The sequence below is a fragment of the Protopterus annectens genome, chromosome 7.part0 (assembly GCF_019279795.1).
Source record: "Protopterus annectens isolate FY-2018-M chromosome 7.part0, PAN1.0, whole genome shotgun sequence".
Taxonomy (NCBI): Eukaryota; Metazoa; Chordata; order Ceratodontiformes; family Protopteridae; genus Protopterus; species Protopterus annectens.
In genome coordinates this window covers 1,544,417,690-1,544,442,048 of record NC_056739.1, presented here as the reverse complement: position 1 = coordinate 1,544,442,048, position 24,359 = coordinate 1,544,417,690, and the positions used below count along the sequence as shown (strand labels likewise).

The window sequence follows — 24,359 nt, the reverse complement described above, 5'->3', positions numbered from 1 at the left end:
TCTTAGAAGGGGGAGGTCGGCTTCCCCTGATTAAAGTTATAAGATCTTCAGCCATTCTTATCATTTGTTTTTTAGGCATAGAGGCCTGAGCATGCGGCCTGGGCGTTGGTTTTTTAGGCATGGTTCAAGATTTAGGCCTAAATGAAGAAGGAGGAGTCGGTTTAATATGCAAGTCCATAGGCCTGAACACACCCTCAGAAGCCGGTGCCTGCACAGCGGCTCCAGACCCATCCAAGGTAGAGACAGCTGCAGGTTCCATAGTTGAAGCATCTCGCGACATACCGGACTCTGAATGGGTCTCAGTAGAGGCCTGCGAATCAGAAGTAGCGGATATCAGGGGCTGCGAAAGCACCTCACTGAGCACCGGCGAACTGGCCACTGGCTTAGGAGAAGTGTCAGCAGCTTTGGACCTAGGCGGACTATCTCTGTCTTTGCGTTTTTTCTGAATCCCGGTAGTCGGATGGCTAATCGATGACATTTCTGGATAATTAAACCGAGATCCGAAATATTTAGAGGCGAAAATATACTGACGATGGATACTGTGCTGACTAAATAAAGCACAAAACCGACAGCAAGGTATGTCGTGGTCAGGGCCCAGGCAAGGAATGCAGTATGAATGAAAATCTTTGTGAGGTATTTGCTTTCCACAAGTAATGCAATTATTAACTTTTACTGACATTGGTAAGGAACAAGAAAAAGTTTCCCCAACGGAGTACTTAGCTTTAGTTGAAGGCTTTGGTTCTGAAACTCGAAAACGAAAATTTCTGTAGTCGGATGACTGGCACTTACGAACTGCTTCTGCTTCGGGCACTGCACGGCAAGAAAGACTGATGTAATGACGTTGGCTGCATGTTTTATACCCCTGATGACCTGACGTCATGGAAGAAGGGACAGCATCCGAAGCAGGACCCAAGACTTTGTTAATCAGGCTGACTGAGGGCTACTGCAAGCAGATAACCCAAATGTAATAACTACAACAGTGAAACATGAAGAACATCCATGTCCAGGTGCTTGGGGATCTTTCTATGGAGTCTGATTCCTTCCATGCTCTGTGGGAGACCAGGTCTATCAGCTCATCCTGCAGGCAGGGTTACCCAAGAAGTAGATGGTTCAGACCCAAAGGCTTCCAAGAACACTGATTTCTCCTGGGAAGGGTTTTGGGCAGACTAACCACATTTTTAGTGAAGAATCTCTAAGATGTCTCCGAATAAGACATACTCAGGTAGACATCCAGGGGACCCTTCCCCTTCATCAAAACCAGTGTCTTCTGTGAGGGATTCCTGTGGGGAATCCAGGTGCTACCTCTTGCACAATCCCCTTCCGGGGCACCTCATTAGTGGGGTGCTCTGGGGAAGTATTGGAGGACTGTAGACCAAGCCAACACTATAATGCAGGAATAATCCAGATAGAGGCAAAACAAACAGAACCACGTCAAAAAAATCAAAGTTTATTGCTGCAAAGCTTTCGGGCTAAAACACCCTTACTCAGTGCTATTTAATTACAATTAATCATAACAGTCTAAATAGGAGTATCTTAAAAAAAACACATGATATCAGCCAGCCTAATCATAAAGCTCCTAAAGCCCAATCCCCCACTTCTAAAACACAACATTTTAAAAAATTTATCGAAAATTAAGTACATATCTAGAAACCAAAACATGACAAATGTCAATAATATTAAAACAATATCAATACCATCAAGATATTAAAATGCTAAGAAAAACATTCACAGGTTTTCCCTCTGTATTTTTGTTAATATAGGTTTTACAGGAAGTATCGGAAGAGACAGGAAGCTCCCTGGTGGAAACTGCTTGAAAGCTCATCTGGGGTGGCTGTCTTGAGGTGTAGAATGAGAGAATTCAGGCACAGGATCCAAAGAAGGAAGAGTCAAAACCAGTCTAGGGCCAGAAAATACCCTCTCCATCACCTTGAAAGCTGAGGGCCCAGGAGACAATGAGGACAATCCAAGCAGAGCTGAAACTCTCAGATCAGACAACCCTGGCAGCCTCCAAACAATTGGATCTGAAGGAAGAGTTAAAGCCTGCTATCCAAAGCTAAAGCTCTGAGAGGAAGCAACTGCTCTGAAAACTTCGGAGTAAAAGGTCAATCCCTTGGATCCAGTGCTGATGCTTTGTCTCCAAGAACCACAATGCTCCAACAGGGTTGGAGCTGATCAGGTCAGGGAAGTCAGAGTCGAGGATGCAGGGATCTCTGCATCTGATGGTTCAACTCTTAGGGCTCTTGGATCGGAGGACTTTAAAACTGTAGGTCAGATCGGAGAAGGGGCATTTACAGGTTGGAAAGTAGGCTTAAGGCTCACGGATCAGATGGGAGATGAAGCCGACAGAACCCCCAATCTGGATAAGTATTCTGAGGAACTTCCTCATCATCCTATCTACCTCTGACTCAGGGAGACTCAGAGAGGACATAATAGAAGAGGAAGAGGATTGGTGGCTTGGAAGACTTTTTCGGTGTCTCCTGGAGGAAAGAAGACTTTAATCTAGGGGATATCAGCTCTGGGGAAAATATTGGAGAACAGAGCTGAGGAGACCTAGTGCTTACAGGTATCAGATCTGAAGCCTTCAGATCCAAGGTTTTGGGTACTTTCGTGGGAGGCTGAAAGGAAGGTACTAACGGAGGTGACTTGAAGGAGGACCGCTTCCTATGTTCTTTAGTCTCTTTAGATTTCTGAGGGGGGAGGGTTGAGCCTCTGATGATGTACCAGCAGAAGGAGCTGAAGATGGAAGAAGTCCTTTAAGTATTAATTTGTTCCTGTGATCACTTACAGCCCTGACATTAAAAGCCACACAAAGAGAGCAGGAGGTGTCCGGATGTGCTGTCTCAAACAGTACATGCACTCCCTGTGGGCATCAGAGTTTGGGATCTTGTGCCCACAGGAAGTGCACTTTTAAAATCTGGAAGGCTTATCAGGCACACTGGAAAACATTAAATTACAAGTAAGAAGTTGCTTAAATATAGGCCTATAACAATTATAATAAATTAGAATAATTATATACATTTTTTTTTTTTTTTTTTTTAGAAAGGAACGACCATCAACTATAGTAGTTAAAGAATACCTCAAAAATAAACAGAAAAGGAAGCAAAGGTCTACCAACTATGGCAGAAGAGAACACATCAAAAGGAGGTACAAAAGAAACAACTGCCAACTACTGAAAAAAAAATTAGCTTACGGTAGAAAAAATTGGAAAGGAAGGTAAGGGAGATAGTACACACTAAAAAATATGAAAGGTAAAGGACATATTAACAATAAACTCACAAAAAAATCCCACTAGAGCTTTAGAAGTTGCAATCCCATCCGACTGTGAAGAGCAGCAAACGAGATCTGAGGTAATACCGTGATCAGGGGCATTAAGGGAGAAGCTGAAGAGTCAGATCCTAGAAGCTAAAGAAACAGGCCAAGTTGGATCCAAGTATCAGATATGAACTCATTTGTTGAGGAATGAATGAAAATGACATCAGATCTGGAACTTAGGAGACAGAAAAGAATCTGAAACTGAACAACAGAAACAAGAAACTGTAGTGGACTTACAGAATTAAACACATCTTTCTGTCAACACAGAAAAAGGCAGCCTCATGCCATTTTCAGCTTCTAAGGTCAAGCATGGCAATGAAGGTATGCTAAGGCAAGTCACCATTGAGAATTATCTGACAGTGGCAGGGACCATGACAGCTGGAAAAAATTTATATGCTCAGTGGTCCTAACACCCACTGGCCTCACTCCTGCTATTACAAAAGATGAGCCTCCTCTTTCCATATCTATTATTTTGTCAGCTGTGAGCATTAAGCACCAAACACAAGTTATTTTTTTTCTTTCAGTTCTTTCAAAGTTTTGATTTACTTGGGACAGCCTCTCATTTTAATGTATTTTAGCAACTATGTTTCTAAGTCAATGCTGGAACATCAATGTAACAATTTTACTTCTTCTTCTGTCACTAGCAGCTACATTATTTCCCAACAAATGTCTGTTTTTTCTTCTTTCACACACCTCTGTTAAACATGCTCTACAAATCACATTTGCTAAGTAAAGTTCCTCACTTGGTCTGTGTTCTGCTTTTATATCAAATTTCCATAAATTAAGTAACATCCTCTGCAATCTTGGAAGTGTCTTGTACAATGACCTTCTGAATATACTCTGGAATGGTTTTTGTGGTCTTCCGTATCACAGATATATTCATGAAATTCTACGTGGCTATACACTACTAGAGCATTTGTAGATGCAAGTTATCTGGTCATATATCTTATGTGCTCTGTAAATGCTCATAACCTATAGTCAACTCTTCTACTCTTCTCTGGATTACAATGACTATACCATTCCTGCTGGCATTTACCTACAACATAACTGGCTTACTCGCATCATATATTTTCACACTGGTGCATTTGTTAGCAAGTTTCTTGAGCATACCTCTCAAGTGAACCTCATTACAAGGAACATACCTCATTTGGGGTCTTAAAAAGTTGATGTTCCTCGAAGTTCCTCAAAGTTCCACATTGAAAGGGTCTGTCACACATTCAGTGTTAGGACTTTTTATTAAGTGAAATCCATGGTAAATAGAAATTAATCATATTAATTCATTAAAGGATCTTCTTTATAAGTAAAACCAGCATATTTTAACCATCCTATGACCTTCCTAGTTGAAGTTGTTAGTAAACCATTAGTATGTGTTCCACAATTTGTCCATTTGTTCCACATTATGAAGGCGAGTGTTCCTCATTTTGGAGATAAAAGGTTGACAGCTATGTTCTTGAGCATTTCAGAATTATTCTTGTTTACAGTTCCAGTCCCAGGCTATACTTTCATCTGACACCTTTCTCAGAAGGCAAATATATTACAGACATTAAGAAAAAACTGTACAAGATACTGCATTGCTCCTAGAAACCACTGTAATGTGTGTCTGTTTTTTGTCAACTGCACAAATATTGTGAATGTCTGTATCAGTCTTTACACCCTCTGACATTAGAATGTCACCCATACATTTCAAACGTATCACTCTTGTTTACCTTTGTCCTTAATTAACTAAAAATTATGCAGCAGTTGTATTAGTCTCTTGCATGCCCTTCTTCTGCTGGACTCAACACTAATAGAGCACTAGTTATACATGCAATACATTTTAAAAAGACAAATAAATCTATTTACCTGAAATAATTTAAAATGCACACTGTGAAATCAAATATACAAAGAGCTTTACACTTGCACAAGAAAATACAAAACAAATGTGTTTAATTAGATAAACAGGATAAAGACAAAATTTAGTTAACAGATTAAAATGATCTATCATTAACAATATCTAAGCAGAACTATCTTTCTATCTCTGACTTAAAAGTTCATACAGCAGATGAATAATTCCACAAATAAAATGTAATCCAGTTTGTGTTCTGTCCAATTATATGGAAATGCAATCCATCTGTGCAGTCCAAAAGTAAGGCAGTATCTCACTGACTTAGTAGTCTTTCTAGCTGGGTAAAAATTCTAAGGCAGTGGACTTTTCTCACAGGCTTTTAGCATGGGCTAAAGGGCTAGTGTCCAAATAAGGTAATACACTTAGGTACTGCAACAGGATGAACATCTGAGAAGCTAGCTTCAGTCTCAAAGGTTTTGCTGCCTTTCCACTGAAAATAATTTTACACTCAAAGTTACTAAAGTTACTTTTTTACTCCATATGCAGGATTCACAACAACCACAGTTTTATACAAAAAAATAACATTTAATTTAATGTGCAGCAATTATGTCTTTTACATTGATATATATATATATATATATATATATATATATATATATATATATATATATATATATATACACACACACACACACACACACACACACACACACACACACACACACACACACACACACAGGTCTACCTCAAATTGTCGATGTGCCAGATAATTGAATCCCATTTCATTGACACCACTTTATCGAATCTTCATTTCTTCAAACACCTGGAACAATGGCAATTTAACCAGGGTAAACCACTTGGCCACCATTGTGAACCATACAATTTCCCCACTGTAGTGCGATCTCGGAGTTGAAATATTTGGTTATGGAGGGGGGGTGGAGCCCCCCACTTGGAGGGATACTTGTTTTGGTGTTTGTTGTTTACCCTGGGTGAACTGCCAATGTTCTGGGCATTCGAAGACGTGAAGATTTGATAAAGTGGTGTCGATGAAATGGGATTCGATTGTTTAACTTACAATTAAAGAATTGTTTAAGTCCTTTTTCACATATCATCAAGGATTCCTGAGATTGTCTTTAAAGAAATAAAACAGGAATACTTTGGTAGTGATATTATTTTTACAATAGATGTGAAGGACTTATTCAATGTAATTCCACATGATGAAGGTGTAGATATGTTTTATGACTTTCTATGCCAGAACACCAAGTTTTCGCATACTAACATTTTGACTTTAAGGACATTGATGGAACTTGTATTAGAGAATAGTTTTGTAATTTATGAGGGCCAATTGTTTAAACAGAGCACAGGGGTTGCTATGGGTGCAGCCTGTGAACCAGTTTTTGCAAACGTAGTCCTGACCCAGTTGGAACTTTCTAAGGTTTTTCCATCTGAACGGATATCATTTTCTTAAGTTTTACGGACGTTATCTAGATTACATCCTGATTTTATGGAATGGCAACCATAAAAATGATGTGAATTTTCCAGATAAACTTAATGAATATAACACTGTTTTTGTGAATATTGATAAAATTATTGATAAAATCAAAGATAAAAAGAACAAGAAGCTAGCAAGGGACACCAAAGAATATGATAGTGGTTTAGCATACCCTTTAAATGCTAATGTTCAAACTAACATTGGTACTACTATATCTACTAGTAACAATGATGTATTTATGGATGAGAGGATGACTGAAACAGACTATCATGGTAACAACAACCCCGGTCTCATCCCTTTAGAACCGTCCCTGAGAAGGTCAGAGAGAATTCGGCAGCAGACCCACCAGTTCAGGAGACCTTCGAACTTGACATACCAGGGGGAACAACATGCTTATCCCCCACAGAATCAACAAGGGGGAGGAAGAGGGAGGGGGAAATGGGAGAATTGGCACAGAGTCTCAGCCCGGGACCTGACATTATGAATAGTGCACTGGAAATAATAGAAAATGATCACCATGACTTCAAAATATATAATTTGAATAGTACAACAGTAACTAAGCAATGGGCAAACCTCTTCTTCCAAAGGGGGCTTAATTTTGTACCCTTGAGGAAATTCAACCTAGAAAATACACTGCTGGATATAATGTTACACACTACAAAGTTTAATTTCAGTGTGACCATGGGGGAAGGTAACCAAGTAAGCAACTTAGGTGGGGTATGTAGGAAGGCCAGTACAGTTAACCCTCCTTTGCACCCATCCATTCAACTTTTTCAAAGAATATGCTTGAATGATATCAGAAACCTTTCTGAGAAGAAATCTTGTACCAAGCCACTTAATTTAACCCATGAAGAAATCTCCCTACTTAACAGTATATCAAACAACAAAACAATCCGGGTTATGAAACTGGATAAGTGAGGTGATTAGTGGTTATGGACCAAGAAAGATACACTGATAGTACGTTATGTCATCTATTGGGGGGCGGGTATCAGCAGGTCTCCCGGAATTAGTTAAACATCGCATATAGACATGTGGATATGGTATTAATGGATTTGCTTTTGAATAATCAAATTTCAGAAGCAGAATTCAATTATTGCACCCAAAAACACCAGAGGGTCCCCACTATTTTTGGGATTCCCAAGATCCATAAAGACATCCGGCATCCACCTTTAAGACCAATAGTGCTTGCAAAAGGATCTAAGACCCTTTCAACTGCAAAATTCCTAGACTTACAGTTAAAGAATTGTTTAAGTCCTTTTTCACATATTATCAAGGATTCCCGGGATTGTCTTAAAAAAATAAAACAGGAATACTTTGGTAGTGATACTAATTTTACAACAATAGATGTGAAGGACTTATTTAATGTAATTCCATATGATGAAGGTGTGATATGTTTTATGACTTTCTATGCCAGAACACCAAGTTTTCGCATACTAACATTTTGACTTTAAGGACACTGATGGAACTTGTATTAGAGAATAGTTTTGTAATTTATGAGGGCCAATTGTTTAAACAGAGCACAGGGGTTGTTATGGGTGCAGCCCGTGCACTAGTTTTGCAAACATAGTCCTGACCCAGTGGGAACTTTCTAAGGTTTATCCATCTGAAGGGATGTCATTTTGTAAGTTTTACGGACGTTATCTACATGACATCCTGATTTTATGGAATGGCAACCAAGACCAGTTGTATGACTTTTTACTGTTCCCTCAATTCCAGCACCACATTTTTGGAATTTACTATGGAAAAGCATTTAGACTCCATTAACTATTTGGACATCACGATAAGCAAAGATTTTGCTACTGCACAATTTTGCTCTACTATATTATCGTAAACCAACCTACTCAAACTTCCTCCTTCACTATGAGAGCAGGCATCCAGTCCATCAAAAACGCTCCCTTGTTAAAGGTCAGGGAGTGAGATTGGCCCGCATGATTACTAAAATCAAAGATTTCTATGAAGAAAGGGATGTTTTATTGAGGATGTTGGTACAAAGAGGTTATCCAGAGCATTTTGTGACATCCTTACTTGATGAAGTGACCAAGAAGAAATTAGAGGGCCACTTCTATCTGTTGTTAGGGATTGACATTTCCAGATTGTGTGCTCCATTGGAGAACAGTAATTCATCTTCTGGTGGTTTCCACCATGGCCTTATATTAACTTACACACCCCAGTTCCCACTGATTTGGGACATTGTTTTCAAGAATTGGTTTATTTTGTCAGGGGACCCAGATCTGAGAGAGAGAATTGGGGATGCCCCAGTGGTTGTGTATAGGAAGGACATCTGTGTTAAAACATCTTAGAGGGGAAAAAAGGTGGTAATACCTTAGGAGAACAAGGGAGAATGTCCAAATGTAGACAGTGTACCCACTGCAAATATATCCTGGAAGGTGATAGTGTATTCCTTAAAGGTTATGGATGGGTGAAACTACTACATAAGTACAACTGTAGTAGTAAGAATGTCATATATGCTGGTATTTGTCAGACGTGTGCATGTTTTTACATAGGCAAAATCAAAAATGCTTTTCGAACACCTATTTACCAGCATTTATATGACATTAGGAAAGTGAATTTAAAAAATTCACTGGCCAAACATGTCAATACCCACCCAGGTCACAATTTCAAATTAAATTCACAGTACTTGAACAACTTATGGTGGATGAGAGAGGAGGCCCTATAGAATATTTACTTGAATATAAAGAACTGGCAATTGAGGGTTAATGCCAACAGTAATCCAGGACTGAATGACATGGTGTTACTGACTAGTTTTTTGAAACTAAAAGCAAACTTTTTTTTATGTAATTTGTTAACTTTTATTATTACAATATTATTATTAGAATATTTTATTATTTCGTATAACTTATGTTAACATCGTAGGCTTTAAGTTTTTAACATGATTAGATATCATAAGTAGTGTAACATGACTTTTAGTTTTGTATGTAAGAAAAAGGGAGTCTGTATCTTTAAATGTAAATGGTGTTCAACACACATCTGTTAATGATGTCTTTGTAATGAGTATTTAAGGAGCTGAGGGGAGATGCTCTGTTTTTTTCTGAGGAAGTCAACTCTAATTTGTGACGAAAGCGCTCAACATTAAATTTTATTCTTGTTCCTGTGATGTCAGCTCGCTTTGTGGTTTCTCAGTTTAGTACTGTTTCATTTGGTTTTCACTAATCTATGAACCTATAAAAATTGTACTACATTAGTACAGTACTGGGCCTGTGCTCTGTTTTGAGTATGCATTTAGTAAAATAATTTGAATTGCATGGTAAACTAGAATTAAACTCTTGAATATATGACAGTTTAGTTTTTGAATAATACACACTGAACACTGTCTGAATTCCTGGTCTATACAACATTTTACTAAAATTGCTTTAAAAGGGTAAGGAAATTAAAAGCTCTGTTAATAGTTAAAATGGTAGGGTGTCACAGGCTATAAGTACCTTGCTATAAACCACTGTTTGCAAGGTTATGGCTCTGCATTTGTTGATAATAAAACTTTAAGAAGAGAATAAGAGTTTAAGATTGAAAACATCATCATAAAAGTTATAAAACAGTGGTTACACAGCTATTAACTGTTTTTCTTCCAAATATTCTGCTACTCTAAAGGTTTATAAGAATGGCATAATATGTCAAACGGTTACATGAATTATTAATAGATTAAAATTATTCACAGAGTTATATTATCTTAACATTAGCTTGGAATGGGAAGAATATAACATACTGGCATTACCTCACACCTGCGGTTTTCGGTCATTTGGGATCACTGTTATATGAAGACTGAAAACTACACTGAAATAAATCATAAGAAGTAAGAGGTGTACATCTAGGATATTTGTGGCCAAGGTCCAGCGCAGCACAAGTTCAACTCTCTGTTCAACCCCCTTCCTCAAAGCTGACCATCAGCTGCCATCAGCTTCTCTCCTCATCCATTAGGCCTACTGGAACTGCCTTAACCTCCCCTGGGCTCAAGCCTATTTTATGTCCAGTGCTGGTAAGGATAACAAAGATGCTGGTGCAACATCATATTGCTGAGGAGTGTATCCTAACTCCCACTACCTCCATAAGACAGACTTTGCAAGCTCCATAATAAAGATAAGTCAGCAGGTGTGTGCACATAGGTTCATAGGTAGGTACTAGGCTATTGGCCCTAGGGTCTATACAAGCCTAGCCAAAAAGGTATCCTGGCTTTCGCCACCTAAGAAAATTAATTTTCCTTTGCCCCTATCAAGCAGAGCCACAGAAGTGATCCCAGGGGTGAATTTCCTATTACCCATCCAATCATCAAGATTTTTCTTGAAGAGTGGAGCTCTGTTCGACATAGATAGGTAGTCTGTTCCAGAGTATGGGAAGTCTCTGGGACAGGAATCTATCCCTCCAGCATGTTCTGTTTATTGTGGTGACAAGGTTTAGGTCCCTAGGGCGTGTAGCTCGGAGGGACTGGGATTTCTTTAAGTGGAGCATGTCCAACAGCTCTGGGTGTTACATAGTTTTGTATGTTAGGCAGAGATCGTCTTTGAGTAGGCGATATGCGACGGAGTAAAACTGGAGTTTTTTGGGACGGTCTGCGTAGGGCATCTGTTTGAGGCCAGTAATCCTCTTTGTGAGGTATTTCTGCGGCCTTTCCAGTTGTAGATGTCTTGTGAGGTACATACCAAAAGGAGTGCTGTACTCTTTAATGGGTCTAATGAGTGATGAGTAGAGGGGAACAATGACCTCTTTTTTTTCTGGATGAGAAACCTTTTGTGATGAGGAGTGCCACGTAGAAGGATTTCCGACCACTGTGGCGATGTGATTATCAAAGGAGAGACTACTGTCCACCTGTGTCCCAAGGTCTCATCACACTTTCAGTGTTAAGTAGACTACAGCCTATGTGGTAGTTCATGGGTACAGAGTTTTTACCAAAGGGGATGACAATGCACTTTTTGGCATTGAGCTTGAGGCCATGGCTTTGACACCAGGCATCTGTCTCAGTGAGACCCTATTGTAGGATGTCCACATCGTTAGGAGCTTCGATAATGGCTCCTGGTTTGCAGTCATCTGCAAAACTAGTTAGCCAAAGACCTTCTGTGTTAGCCTGTACTTCAGAGAACTAGATACCAAACAGGAGAGGACCCAGGACTGAACCCAGTGGTACTCCACTTGTCACTGGTCTGACATCTGATTTGGAGGCTGCTACTTTCACAGTGTGGATTCTGTCAGTAAGCCAGATGGTAACCCATCTTGTGACGTAGGGATTTATACCCAGTTTAGTGAGTTTATCTATAATTCCAGAGTGGGGGATGGTGTTGAATGCCTTGGCGATATCTAGATAGGCTGTGTGAACCACCTTACCCTCACCTATGGCTTTGGTGACTGCTTCAAAGAAGTCTATCAGGTTTAGGAGACATGATCTGCCTTTTACAAACCCGAACTGTGTGGGGTCCAGAGTTTAGAGATCTCCAATGTCTTTGTTTATGAGTTTCATGATGATACGTTCCATGGCCTTGTAGACCAGGCTTGTCAGGCTAATGGGGCAGTAGTTCCCGGGGTCTGTTGTGGCTCCCCCTTTGTGGAGTTGGATAACTGTCGTGGTGCGCCATTCAATTGGCACAAAGCCTGATGTGAGGCTATGACTGAACATGGTACTTAGGTGGGGTGCCAGTTCGTTCTGTAGTTTGTGTAGAAGGCAGCCTGGGATGTTGTCAGGTCTCAGGGATGCTGTGTTCTTGGCTTTGGAGAGAGTGAGGTTTTTACCTGTGCAGCCGTGATTATAGGAACTTTGCATTCTTCCGGTATAGAGATGGGCCCTTTAGGGGGTGAGAGGGGGGTACAGTTAGCACTGAACCTATCTGCCAGGATGTTGGCAATATCAGTTGGTTCTGTATATTTAGTGCCATTGTGCTGTAACTCAGAGCAGATCTGAATGTTGCCATTGAGATTCTTGACATAGCTATAGAATGCTTTGTGGTTGCCTTTAGAACCAGTGGCGATTTTGTTTTCATAACTAGCTTTGGAGGATTTTATGAGGGATCTCAACTTCTTACTGAGGCTGATCAGGGAGTTTCTCCAATCATGTGATTTTACTTTTTTTTGCAGCAGTTTCCTTCTGTTGTAGAGTTTATTTATGGCAGAAGACCACCAGATTGGCTTCCTTTTTTTGGAGGAAGGCATCTTGGTTCTGTTAGGGATAGCATGATCCATGCACTCGTGTAAGTGCTTATAAAGTGCATTTGTGTAGGATTCAGCAGTTGTACCTCTACTGTCCATCTGCATGGGTGTCGTGAAGTTTGCCACGTTTGTCTTTAGAAGTGTGAAGTTGGCTTTGGAGAAATTTTTTACGATTGTTTTCCTAATGGGGGGTGGGGGGTGGGATGTGGATGTCTAGGGTGATTAGCTTGTGGTTGGATCTGACCAACGAGGAAGTGACCTCTGGTGTGGAACACCGGTCGCCCATGTTGGTGATGACCAGGTCTAGGATATTGCTGCCCCTAGTGGGGGTGGGGATAAGCTGATCCAAGGCGTTGGAATTGATGAATTCCAGAAAACGTTGAGCAAAAGAGTTGGTACATGAGTAGTTTTCCCAGTTAATGGTGGGGTAGTTGAAATCACCCATTATTAGGGTGTTGGGTTGTACCCTAATATTTTCCAGTTCATCAAGAAAAGAGGAGTGGGAATCCTGGGGCATGGTGGGGGGTCTGTAGCAAGCTACAATATGGATTGCGGTCTTGCCCAGAGTTAGCTGAACTTGGATAATCCTGGATGCATTATGCTGATCAACTATCTTGGAGGTGTGGATATTCTTAATGAATATGGACATTCCTCCACCTTTAGTGTTTCGATCTGGTTAGGTGGCCGAAAGATGTGGTATGAATTACAGCCTGGTAATGCAGGGGTGCTCTCTAGAGCTTTGAACCAGGTCTCTGTCACTGCACAGATGTCGACGTTCTCCATTTTAAGGAATGCCTCGAGTGAGTGCATTTTGAGGTTTTGACTTCTAGCATTGAGTAGCATTACCCTCAGATTTTGCTTGCTTGTACCGGTTATGGTGGTGAATTTGTCATTTGAACCTTGCCTAAAAAGGCACTATAGGGGTGGCAAGAGCCTTTGGCAGTATCTGGAATCCCAAGGGCGACAGGTGCAGGCCATCTCTGGCAAAGCACTGTGGTCTGTCGATCATGTCATCCCAGACAGACAGATACTGGATTCCCTTAGACTGACACCAGAAGCTTAGCCAATTGTTGAAGTCAATCATTTTGTTCTTGTACTGTGGTATCATTCTGGGTGATGGCAGGATGCTACTCAGGGCTAGGGTCATACCTGCCTGGGCTACATGATCAGAGAGCTCCTCCATGTCTCGTTTCATGTAGTCCAGGGAGGTATGTCTCAGGTCATTCACACCAACATGGACAATGATAAAGTCATATTTTGTACTTGTGGAGTGACCTGAGTGCGTGCGTTATGTGGCGGATTCTGGCACCTGACAGGCAGCTGACAGTATCTTTCTCCTTGTTTAGCCTGGTGAGTGGAACATCAGTGTGCCTGACTATAGAGTCACCTATGACTAGAGTTTTGGGTACGTTGTTATGCCTTATGGGCTATGGTTGAGTGGGACACTGAGTATGTGGGCTATGTGTCATTTGGGTTGTGTTGGGGGTGGAGGTTGCTTGCATTTCTGCTTTGGAGGTCTTGGAGTATGTGCAACTTTTGAATAAGAGGTAAACATACTTGCTAGACTCTTAACACTGCTATATTGCAGTGAGTCTAAGCTGCCTCTCTCCTGGATGGGACAGCTGATGCTGACTGCCCACACCAACTGAACACAGGTTGTCTTTATCACAGTAAAAGCTTTACTCCACTGAGCCACCTGGCCACTCAGTAGTACGCTGTTCTTGATATTCATCAGATGTGAAATACTGGGCCATAACTGTAGAGTGAGATGGACATAAAGGCCAATGCTTACTAGTGTTATGCTTTGTGATATAAATGGGCTAGATTTTAAAATTCCAAGATTAAGCTAGTAACAGTGGCATGCAGAGAAATTCTGCAGAATTATGTTATACAGTTGTGGGAGTAGATCAGTTACATGACACTAAATAGACACTAGTGCAGTGTAAACTGAGAGAATATGATAAGGAAATAGGTTACTAAGAGGATATAATAAATCTGCTTATATGTGGATGATCGTGTTGTGCCTTTTTTGCTGAGGTTGCTAGAGGAATTAAGATATAATGTGGGAGTGAACAGTTTTCCTTACCTCCTGTTTGGAAATCTACCAGTGATAGTATACAGTAGCATAAGTTCAGGCTAAAAGAGGACAGGAGATGGATAGTTGTATTAAGAAATGAGTTAAAATTAAAAATGGATTACGTGATATCACAGTAATATAAGCTGATGTGTCAATGGACTACTGAAGAGATGAACTGCTTGGTATCCTAAATCTCAAGTGCGAAAAAAGGGGCTCTTGTGGTGTTGGTGTACTATGACATGCATACTGTTGTTAAGCATATTCTTTTTTAAATATGTTCACACTTTCTGCTATGCATTCATCATTATGATCAATAAAGTGTGTTGCTGCTTTAAAAGTATCTTCAGACAAAACACTACACTCAGCATTTCTTGCCAGTAATTTGACTTGAACTCGTCTCACTGCCAGTGATGCATTTTCATACTCCACTATGTCAACTGTATTCATTTTATTAGCACTATAAAACAGCTAATTTTCTTACTTCTGTTCAGCAAAATGTACATGCTTCTGAACATTCGTTTTTCACTTTTACACAGCTTTACAAAATGCCTTTTTAGGACAGATTGTAAAAAAATTAATAAATGCGGGATAATGCCTTTTCTCATGCTTCTAGCTAGTATCTAAGGCTTAAATTTTCAAAGTAAGAACTTCTCACATAGACACACACACACACTCTCTCACTCACACACAGAGCTCACACTTATAGGCAACTCTGGGGAATGCCAGTTCACCAGTGGTGCACTTTTGGGATATGGAAAAAAATAGAATCCTTTGAAAATTCAAAGATACAGGAAATGACATGCAGACCCCAGTCAGAAGGCACTCCAACAGAGGACGAAACCAGAGGACTAAGCACTGCAGTTCTTTGCTTGTACAGATGTACATCTCCACTCTGACATCAAGTTATGTTTATGGGTATATGCCAGGATGTTGAGTAAACATCATAGAAAATGAGATGTGGTCTAATCTCTGATGAGTTTAGTCTATATAAGCACTCTGTAAGAAAGTGTACTGCATGACACACAGCTTCTTCAGCCAATTAATTAACATTTAAATTTGTGGCCCTTATCTATAACTGGGAGGTCAATGGGCTCATCCTGCCTAAAAATGAGGGCAGATGAAATATAAAGTTGAGGTCTCTAAGCCCAACCATGACACAGAAATACACTTTTGTTATACCTGTTCAAGGCTTTGGCTTCCTTTTCCTGTGGGAAAACAGTAAAATGTACTGGTCTGTGGAACCTATGCTGGACGTAAACTACAGACAATTCATAATTGTGAGTCCCAGAATTATGAAAAAAAATAAGTATGAAATTGTAGGAAAATGTAGGAAAGCAGCAAATGCTAAGCATCACTGTTCTCCTAAAGCTGTCTTTTGCACCCCAACCCCAGACTTATATATACTAACTCTGTGATCACCATACTAAGTAGAAAAGGAAATAGTCTGACTCAAACAACTTCTGGTGTCCAACAGAAGTTTTATGATTTCTTCTTAACTGTTTCGGTATTATTGTTGGACAGTGCCCACATAAATTTATACCACTTTCTTCCTCTAGGTAGAACAAACACTTTAGATGTTTTTTTTTTTTTTTCCTAATTGTTTGGGGGAATCTGTTCTGCCAGAAGAATACTTAACTGGTTACCTTTTTTGGGGGATGTATTTAAACAGAAAATGTTTCCCAAAGTAAGGGCAGACGCATTAGAATGCAAAATAATTATAATGCAATGACAAAAAAGTACAGTTTTCTACCTACCATAAATGTAGATGTTCGAGTGTATTCACTGCTGCAGTCACTACACTTGGGTTGTCCTGCAGTCAGCCAGAGTTCCAAAGTCTTGGTCTGGCGTCGGTTGCTGTTGCTTCTTCCCTGACGTCAGTGCGCCAGGGGTATATAAGATGCAGCCGACACCATTTTCTTCAGTTTTTCTTGCCCCAGATGTCAGGTGCCTCCAAATAGGTAGGCAAATAAAACATACATAAAAAGTAAAACCAAAACCTTCAGTTACCAGCAAATACACCACATAGGTAGTATAGGGTAGAAAGGTATAGATAAGTCCCAGCTAAGAAAAAGGGGATGGCGGGAGGGTAATCTGGACTGCAGCAGTGAATATACTTGAACATCTACATTTATGGTAGGTGCAAAACTGTACTATGTTCATCGTGTTTCACTGCTGCAGTCATTACACTTGGGTTGAATCCCAAAGTTGAGGTAGGGTGGCTGGTTCTATAGAGGATTTGGGGTGGCTATGAGGTCCTGCAGCACTGCAGTGGCAAAGCCAGCTCTGGATTTAGAATAAAGAGACAAGTGATAATGTTTGGTAAAGGTGTGCACCGAACTCCAAGTTGCAGCTTCCAAGATATCTTTGGTAGGTACTCCTCTAAGGTAAGCAGTTGAAGTGGCTGTTGCCCTGGTGGAATGTGGCCTAATATTGATAGGTACAGTTTTCCCATGCTGTGTGTAATAGCCTTTCCCTGTGATCCTGCAGCATATGCTACAAACAATTGCTCAGTTTTCCTGAAAGCTTTTGTTTTGTCCAGGTAGAAATGTAACTGCCTGCATATGTCCAATGAATGCAGAAGTCTCTCCCCTTTATTCTGGGGATTTGGATAAAAAGTCGGCAAGTGGATAGTTTGGTTAAGAGCCACACTAGATACCACCTTTGGCATAAATGAAGGGTTTGTTCTTAAAGAAACCCTGTCTTGGTGAAAAATGATGAAAGGCTCCACTGCCATTAGTGCCTGTAACTCTGAGACTCTTTGTGCTGAGGTTATTGCCAGAAGCAGAGCAGTTTTCCATGACACATATTTTATTTTTGCTGAATTGGCTGGCTCAAAAGGAGGTAAAGTTAGTTATTCCAAGACAAAATTGAGGTCCCAAGTTGGTGTTGGTGCTCTCCGGGGCGGTCTTATATTTTTAGCCCCTCTGAGGTACTGTTTTAGCAATGGATGAGAGAAAATAGGAGGATCTGTGTTGTAATGAGCTGAGATGGCAGAGGCGTGGATCTTAATGGATGAAAAGGATAGGCCTTTGTCCAGCATCTCAGTTAAGTATTGTAATATCTGAGGAATATTTGGGACAAGAGGGTCAAAGCTTTGAGCCTGGTTCCAGGCACAGAATCTCTTCCACTTTTCTGAATAGGATTTCCTGGTGCTAGGCCTCCTGGCCTCCAAAATGACATCCATAACAGCTTTAGAGAGAGGTGTTGTCTGCTTGACTAAGGAATTTGCCATGCAGCCTGGTTTAAGGTTTTTTGAGCTGGCTGTGCAGGATCTGATTGTTTTGTTGAGTCAGAAAATGAGGAATTTGAGGTAAACTCCATGGTGGGCCTTGAGCTAAGTTCTTTAAGATTGGGTACCAGTGTTGGCATGGCCAGTCTGGGGCAATCAAGATAATTTTCGGCTTCTCGTCTGGCTTTTAGGAGTACCTTTGAAAGTAGAGGCAGTGGTGGGAAGGCATAAACTTTTAGGCTTTTCCAGCTGAACGAGAGAGCATCCACTTTCCATGCTTGTGTGTGGTAAGTCCTTGTGCAGAATTTCTGTAGTTGGCAATTCATTGGGGAGGCAAAAAGATCTATGTCTGGGCTCCCCCATTTTTGTGTTATCATGCTGAATACTTGTGGATTTAATTTCCACTCGTGAGGATCCATGATGTTTCTGCTTAAGTCGTCCGCCAGAGTATTTTTCTTTCCTGGCAGGAACTGTGCTTGCAGATGAACTTGATAGGTTAGAGCTGTGTTCCACAAGGTCATGGCTTGTCTGCAGAGGGGATAAGAATGAGTGCCCCCTTGCTTGTTTATGCACCACATAACTGTGGTGTTGTCTGTCTTTAGTAATAGTTGTCCTGGATGCAGAAGGTCCTTGAAAGCTGTTAGGGCATTTTGTACAACTAGCATCTCTTTTTGATTGATGTGAAGATGCATTTGGTCTGGGGCCCACTTGCCCTGAATACATTTTCCTGCCATGTGTCCTCCCCAGGGTAATCCGAAGCATCTGTTGTTAGTGTCTGCCTGGCTGTGGGTAGAGTGAAAGGCTGTCCCTTGTGGTGGTGACATGCCTGTGGCCACCATCGAAACTCCTGTTGTAGGCAGGGAATAAGTGGTATTACTGTTTCCAAACTGTGACAGTGTTGAGTCCAAACACTTTTTAGGTACCATTGTAATTTCCTCATATGCAGTCTGGCATATGGTATTAGTAGTATGCAGGATGCCATGAACCCCAAGGCCTGCAGAATTTTTCTTGCAGGGAGTTAGGTTTTTGTTGCCTTTTCGTTTACTGTGTACCCTAGGCAAATTAGCAAACTTTTTACAAATGCCAGATACTTTAGAAGAATGTCCTTGCTCTCTGCTTGAATAACGCAGTCGTCCAAGTATGGATATATTTGAATTCCTTTTTGTCTGCAAAATGCAATTACTGGTGCCAGGCATTTTGTGAAGACCCTGGGCGCAGTAGATAAGCCAAAGGGCAGTGCAGAGAATTGGTAATGCATTGAGCCAGCTATGAATCTGAGGTATCTTCTGCAATTTTGTCTGATAGGGACATGCAGGTATGCCTCTTTGAAGTCCAAAGTAACAAGCCAAGCCTTCTTGCCCAGCATGGGAAGAAGCTGCTGTAGCGTCAACATTTTGAATTTCGGAACATCCAGGTAAGTATTTAGAGTAGAAAGGTCCAGTATGGGTCTCCAAGCTTTGTCCTTTCTGGGGACCAGGAAAAGTCTTGAGTAAAATCCTTGTCCATGTTCCTGTTGTGGCACTTTTTGAATAGCTCACATGTCCATGAGGGCTGTAATTTGTTTTTGTGCCTCTGCCCATTGATTTTGTGGCAGGTCTGGCATTCCTTTTGGCCTTGGTAGAGTGTGAAAGTGGAACCTGTAACATTGAGACACAATATTCAGAACCCATTTGTCTTGGGTGATGATATGCCAATTTTGTGAAAAAAGTGCTAGTTTTCCCCCTAAGGGAGCTGCCAAAAGGTAAGTGCTTGGCATTTGAAGGGGGGAGTCATTGGGACTGTTTCCTATAAGGTTGTGACTTGTCACCCCACTGTCGTGGTCTGTAAGAGCCTTGGGGCTGAGATCTGCCTCTTGGGCGTCTGCATCTGCCTCTTTGTGGTCTGTCCGACACTGGAAAGGACCAATTTTTTGAAGGCCAATTTCTGCTAAATCGAGGTGGCTGCACCTGTAAGAAATCCTTCACTGTTTTCATAGATTTTGCATTATTCTCCATTTTCTTTAATACCTCTTCTGCCTTAACACCAAATAAAATATCCTTCTGTAAAGGAGCATCCAATAATTTTGCCTTAACATATTCAGATAAACCTTGTACTTTTAACCAAGCATGCCTTCAAATCACAGATCCTGTAACTGCTGCTCTACAAGAAGCCTCTAATGAATCAAAACTACATTGCAGAGTATGTTTTCCCACTTGTTCAGCTGCATGCAATAAATCCTGCATTTCCTTATAGTCAGGATGTTCTGAACTTGTAAGCATTTTCTGTTTTAACAGAGACATTAAGTATTGTTGGTATTTAAGCATGTGAAACTGGCAATTTAAAGCTCTTACTGCTAAAGTTGCAGAAGTGTAAACGTTCTTCCCCCATCTGTCTAATGCTCTAGAATCCCTGTCAGAGGGAACTGGATTTTTAGCTGTGGAAGCCTTTACCCCTTTGGGACCCTGGGAAAAAGTTTCTGGGTCAGCAACAGGGTTTTTATAAAGAAATTTGTGAGAGTCAGGGACTCTGTAGTACCTGTCTAGCTTGACTGGAGCAGGGGGCAAAGAATCAGGATTTAAACTGGATTCAGAGAACACATCATCCACAATATCCAACACTGGCGGAATAGCAAGGGGCCTGTGCTGAGGCAATAAAAGAAAGTCTCTGAGCCTTTTCTTGGATTCTGAATAATCCTGGCCCTCCCAGTGGAAATGCTCCCTCATGGTATGTAAAGTTTCCCCAAAAGAGTAATCCTCAGGAGGAGAGGCTGAAGGGATTGATTCTTCAGCATCAGAGTCCTCATAGGGGGGTAAAGAGTATCACTGGTCTGAAGAGGAATCAGAAGAAATGGAAACCTGGTCAGAGGAATCATAGTCTGTATCCTGCCTAGGCCTTTTATCAGGAGGGGGATGGGAACCCCTGATCAGAGTAATTAAGTCTTCGGCCATTTTGAGCATCTGTTTTTTAGGCATGGAGGCCTGTCCAGGTGAATGCTGTACTTGCTTCTTTGTCTTTAATGGAGTTTTAGACTTGGTTGTTGTTTTGATGGTAAGCTGTGAAAGTATGAAAACACCCTCAGCGGCTCCAGACCCATCTGAGGGGTTAGTTTCCGTAGGCCCAATACCTTCAGTTTCCAGAGGCCTAGACATCTCCACGTTGGAGTCGGAGGCGGCCTGTGGCTCTGAGGTAGCGGGTGTCAGGGGCTGCAAAAGCACCTCACTGAGAACCGGCGACTGGCCTACAAGAGGCTTCATCGTCAGTTTTGGACCTCGGATGCCTGTCCTTATCCTTGTCTTTGCGTTTTTGTGTGTTCCGGTCATCGGTTGTTCCGACGGCATGGTATAATTGAACCTTCGGCCAAAGTAATGGCGAGCAAAGTCAAACAGACGTTTAATAGTGGGCTTGTTAAATCTAGCGCAAAACCGACAACTAGTGACGTCGTAGTCTGGGCCTAGGCATGGAATACAGTAAGAATGAAAATCCTTATGAGGTATTTGCTTCCCACAAGAAATACAATTATTAACTTTTACTGACATCGGTCTGAGGCAAGAAAAAGTTTCCCCAACGGGGTACTTAGCTTTATTGAAGACTTCGGTTCTGAAATTCGAATTCAAAATCTCAGGAGACGGCCGACCGGCACTTGCGAACTGCTTTTGCTTCGGGCACCGCGCGGCAAGAAAGACTGAAGAAAATGGCGTTGGCTGCATCTTATATACCCCTGGTGCACTGACATCAGGGAAGAAGTGACAGCAACCGACGCCGGACCAAGACTTTGGAACTCTGGCCGACTGCAGGACCGCCTGATGGCAGGATAACCCAAGTGTAACGACTGCAGCAGTGAAACACGATGAACATCAAGCTATTCTACTGATATCTAACAAGATCAAGAATTGTGAGAGACTTATGAACTAGTGAAGTGAACTGAAGATGGAATGGGGAAACTGAAGGGTCAAAAAAATGAAGGAGGACACACATTACCTCTTTCAACCTTCGCCAATTAGCAACTAAGCACTTGGGGGAAGATAAGGGGATAGGATCTCCCAACCTAGATTTGCATCCCAGAAACCTGTTCAGGGGACTCATGGGCTTCTTCCTCACTCCTTTGAGGATCCCATTAGCTTGTTCATGAAAGAAGATTAAGAGGGGTATGCACTGGTCATACCCAAGGTCTCACTCCCAAAAGGGGTAACAGGCCACCTTTCCATTAGACTTTGCCCATTTATAGATGAGAAGTGACATGATAATCTTTTTGCCAGAGGATGATGACCAGTACACAATGAACTGAAGGCTACCGTGTGAATGGGGCACTTTAAAGTGTGGTCAAGCCTAGCCACAGATCTAGGCTTCATGTTTCTCACCTTCCACCTTGCATGTTTCTGTTGGCGACCTTTAGATGAATAATTCCCGACTGGTTGGCCATAAGAAAAGGACTCTTTACCATTTTTTTTACTAAATATTAGATGTCATAGTAAAGCTCAGGTCTCCTCCAGCTTCTCTCTTCAATGCAGATAAATCAATGGACAGAATTACTGGTATTACTAAGGGCCTGCAATAATATATCCTGGCTTCAGGCAAAAAGGTGGTGCTCCTTTTGATCTGGTAACCCAATAAAGTTTCAAAAGTCTGCACTTTTTAGATATTAAAAACAGAGATTTTCCAGTGATGTATATTAGTGAATGGCTACAGGACTCCAGTGGCTAAAAAGATATGGGGATTACATCCCTTAACCTTAGAACACGGATGCTATACACTGGCCAAAGGAGCCATGCATTCCTTGAACATAGGAGTAAAATGTTTTAAGAGTCCCATGAAAATGCACAAGAAAAATGTACCCAAGTGTTCCATCCACTGCAGGGGGAACCCCTCAATGTAAACTCCAGTGGAATGGAAAAAACAGCATTTTAAATAAACAACATAGGATTATTTGGTGTGTAGCTATGTTGCAGACTTTCACTTCTATTTTTATTCTATCGGAAATCTTACCAATTAATAACTTTACAATGTTAGAACCAGCATATTTCTTAACATCATCAATCCAGCGTGGCACAGACTCAAAAGATGACCTCTTTGTGATGTCATATGCAATAATGGCACCATTGGCACTTCTGTAGTAGCTCTGTGTGATGGTCCGAAACCTTTCCTGCCCTGCTGTGTCCCAGATCTGTAACTGCAAAAAATACAGAAATTAGGATGAGATGTAAAGTTTATTTAGCTATGATGTGTAACCTAAAAAGAATTAACAACTTCTACAGAGACTTAAAAATTAAATGCTCAGTTATATCAAGGTTAATGTTTCATACACAAAAGTCATTAATTCTTCAGTTACTCTTAATGTAGACATATTACTTGTGAAATCATTTCCATCAAGCCAGCCCTAAAACAGACATTTAAGACATGAAGCATATTGTTTTCATTCATCTTTTTAGTTTAATCTCACCCATGTAATGTCCATTGTTCACTACTTCCAGGTTTAAGGACCCAGCAGTACTGTATTCACAGAATAATTTCATCCCTAAGGAAAAAGACTAGTGGCATCCCTAAGGAAAGAGACTAGTGGCATGAAGACCATTATATCCTGGACCTCCTCACCTCTACCTCATTGCTTATATGATAGTTTATGGCTGTGCTTGTTACCTAATGGGTCAATATTTTACTTTTTTTATAATTTTTTTTCATAGTAGTAAGATGTTTCCTTAGATACTACTGAGGCCTCATTAATCACATCAAGTTACAGCAACAATTTATAGATATCAAATTTAATTTTCTTAATATGTATTGTTAAGTTTTACTACACTCAGTATCAGAAACCTAGGAAGGCATATATAAAAAGTAAACCTGGAAGTGGGCAGAAAAAGAGAAAAATAAAAAACATCCATCATAAAACTGACATTTATACTTGTCAAGACAATACAGAAAACCAGACAAGACGTATGCAAAATGGAGGAGTATGAAAGTTGACTGTGGACAATTTAACAGAAAGATATTGGTTGAATGTCACACTGAATGACAGTGCGGCTGGCTGAATGCCTTTCTATACTATTTGCAGAAGTCAGAACTTTTAGGAGGTGGTTTCCTGTTTGATGTTAACTCTAAGGATTAGGATTACGGAGATGTTTGGGATTATGCAAAATGTTAAGTGTGCATGGGGCGTTTTACCCTGTAAAGGGTGTGATGGGCTTTGTCTTCTGTAAGAAATACTATGTTAATAATTATCTGTGCAGTCATGTGTCTTTGGTAGTTACAATGAATCTGTGTTTCAGTAAAATTGTTTTTAATTTGTAGATTTTCAACAATGTGG

General features: G+C 40.8%; 1 protein-coding gene across 3 annotated transcripts in view; it reads right to left on the bottom strand.

Annotated features, from left to right (window-relative positions):
- Positions 1-24,359, bottom strand: part of RAB43 (RAB43, member RAS oncogene family) — a 298,241-nt gene that overhangs the window by 106,628 nt on the left and 167,254 nt on the right. For all 3 annotated transcript variants that reach the window (XM_044078090.1, XM_044078091.1, XM_044078092.1), the window contains one exon: positions 23,045-23,228. In XM_044078090.1, the coding sequence (XP_043934025.1) occupies positions 23,045-23,228 (184 nt within the window). The remainder of the gene's footprint in view (positions 1-23,044; positions 23,229-24,359) is intronic.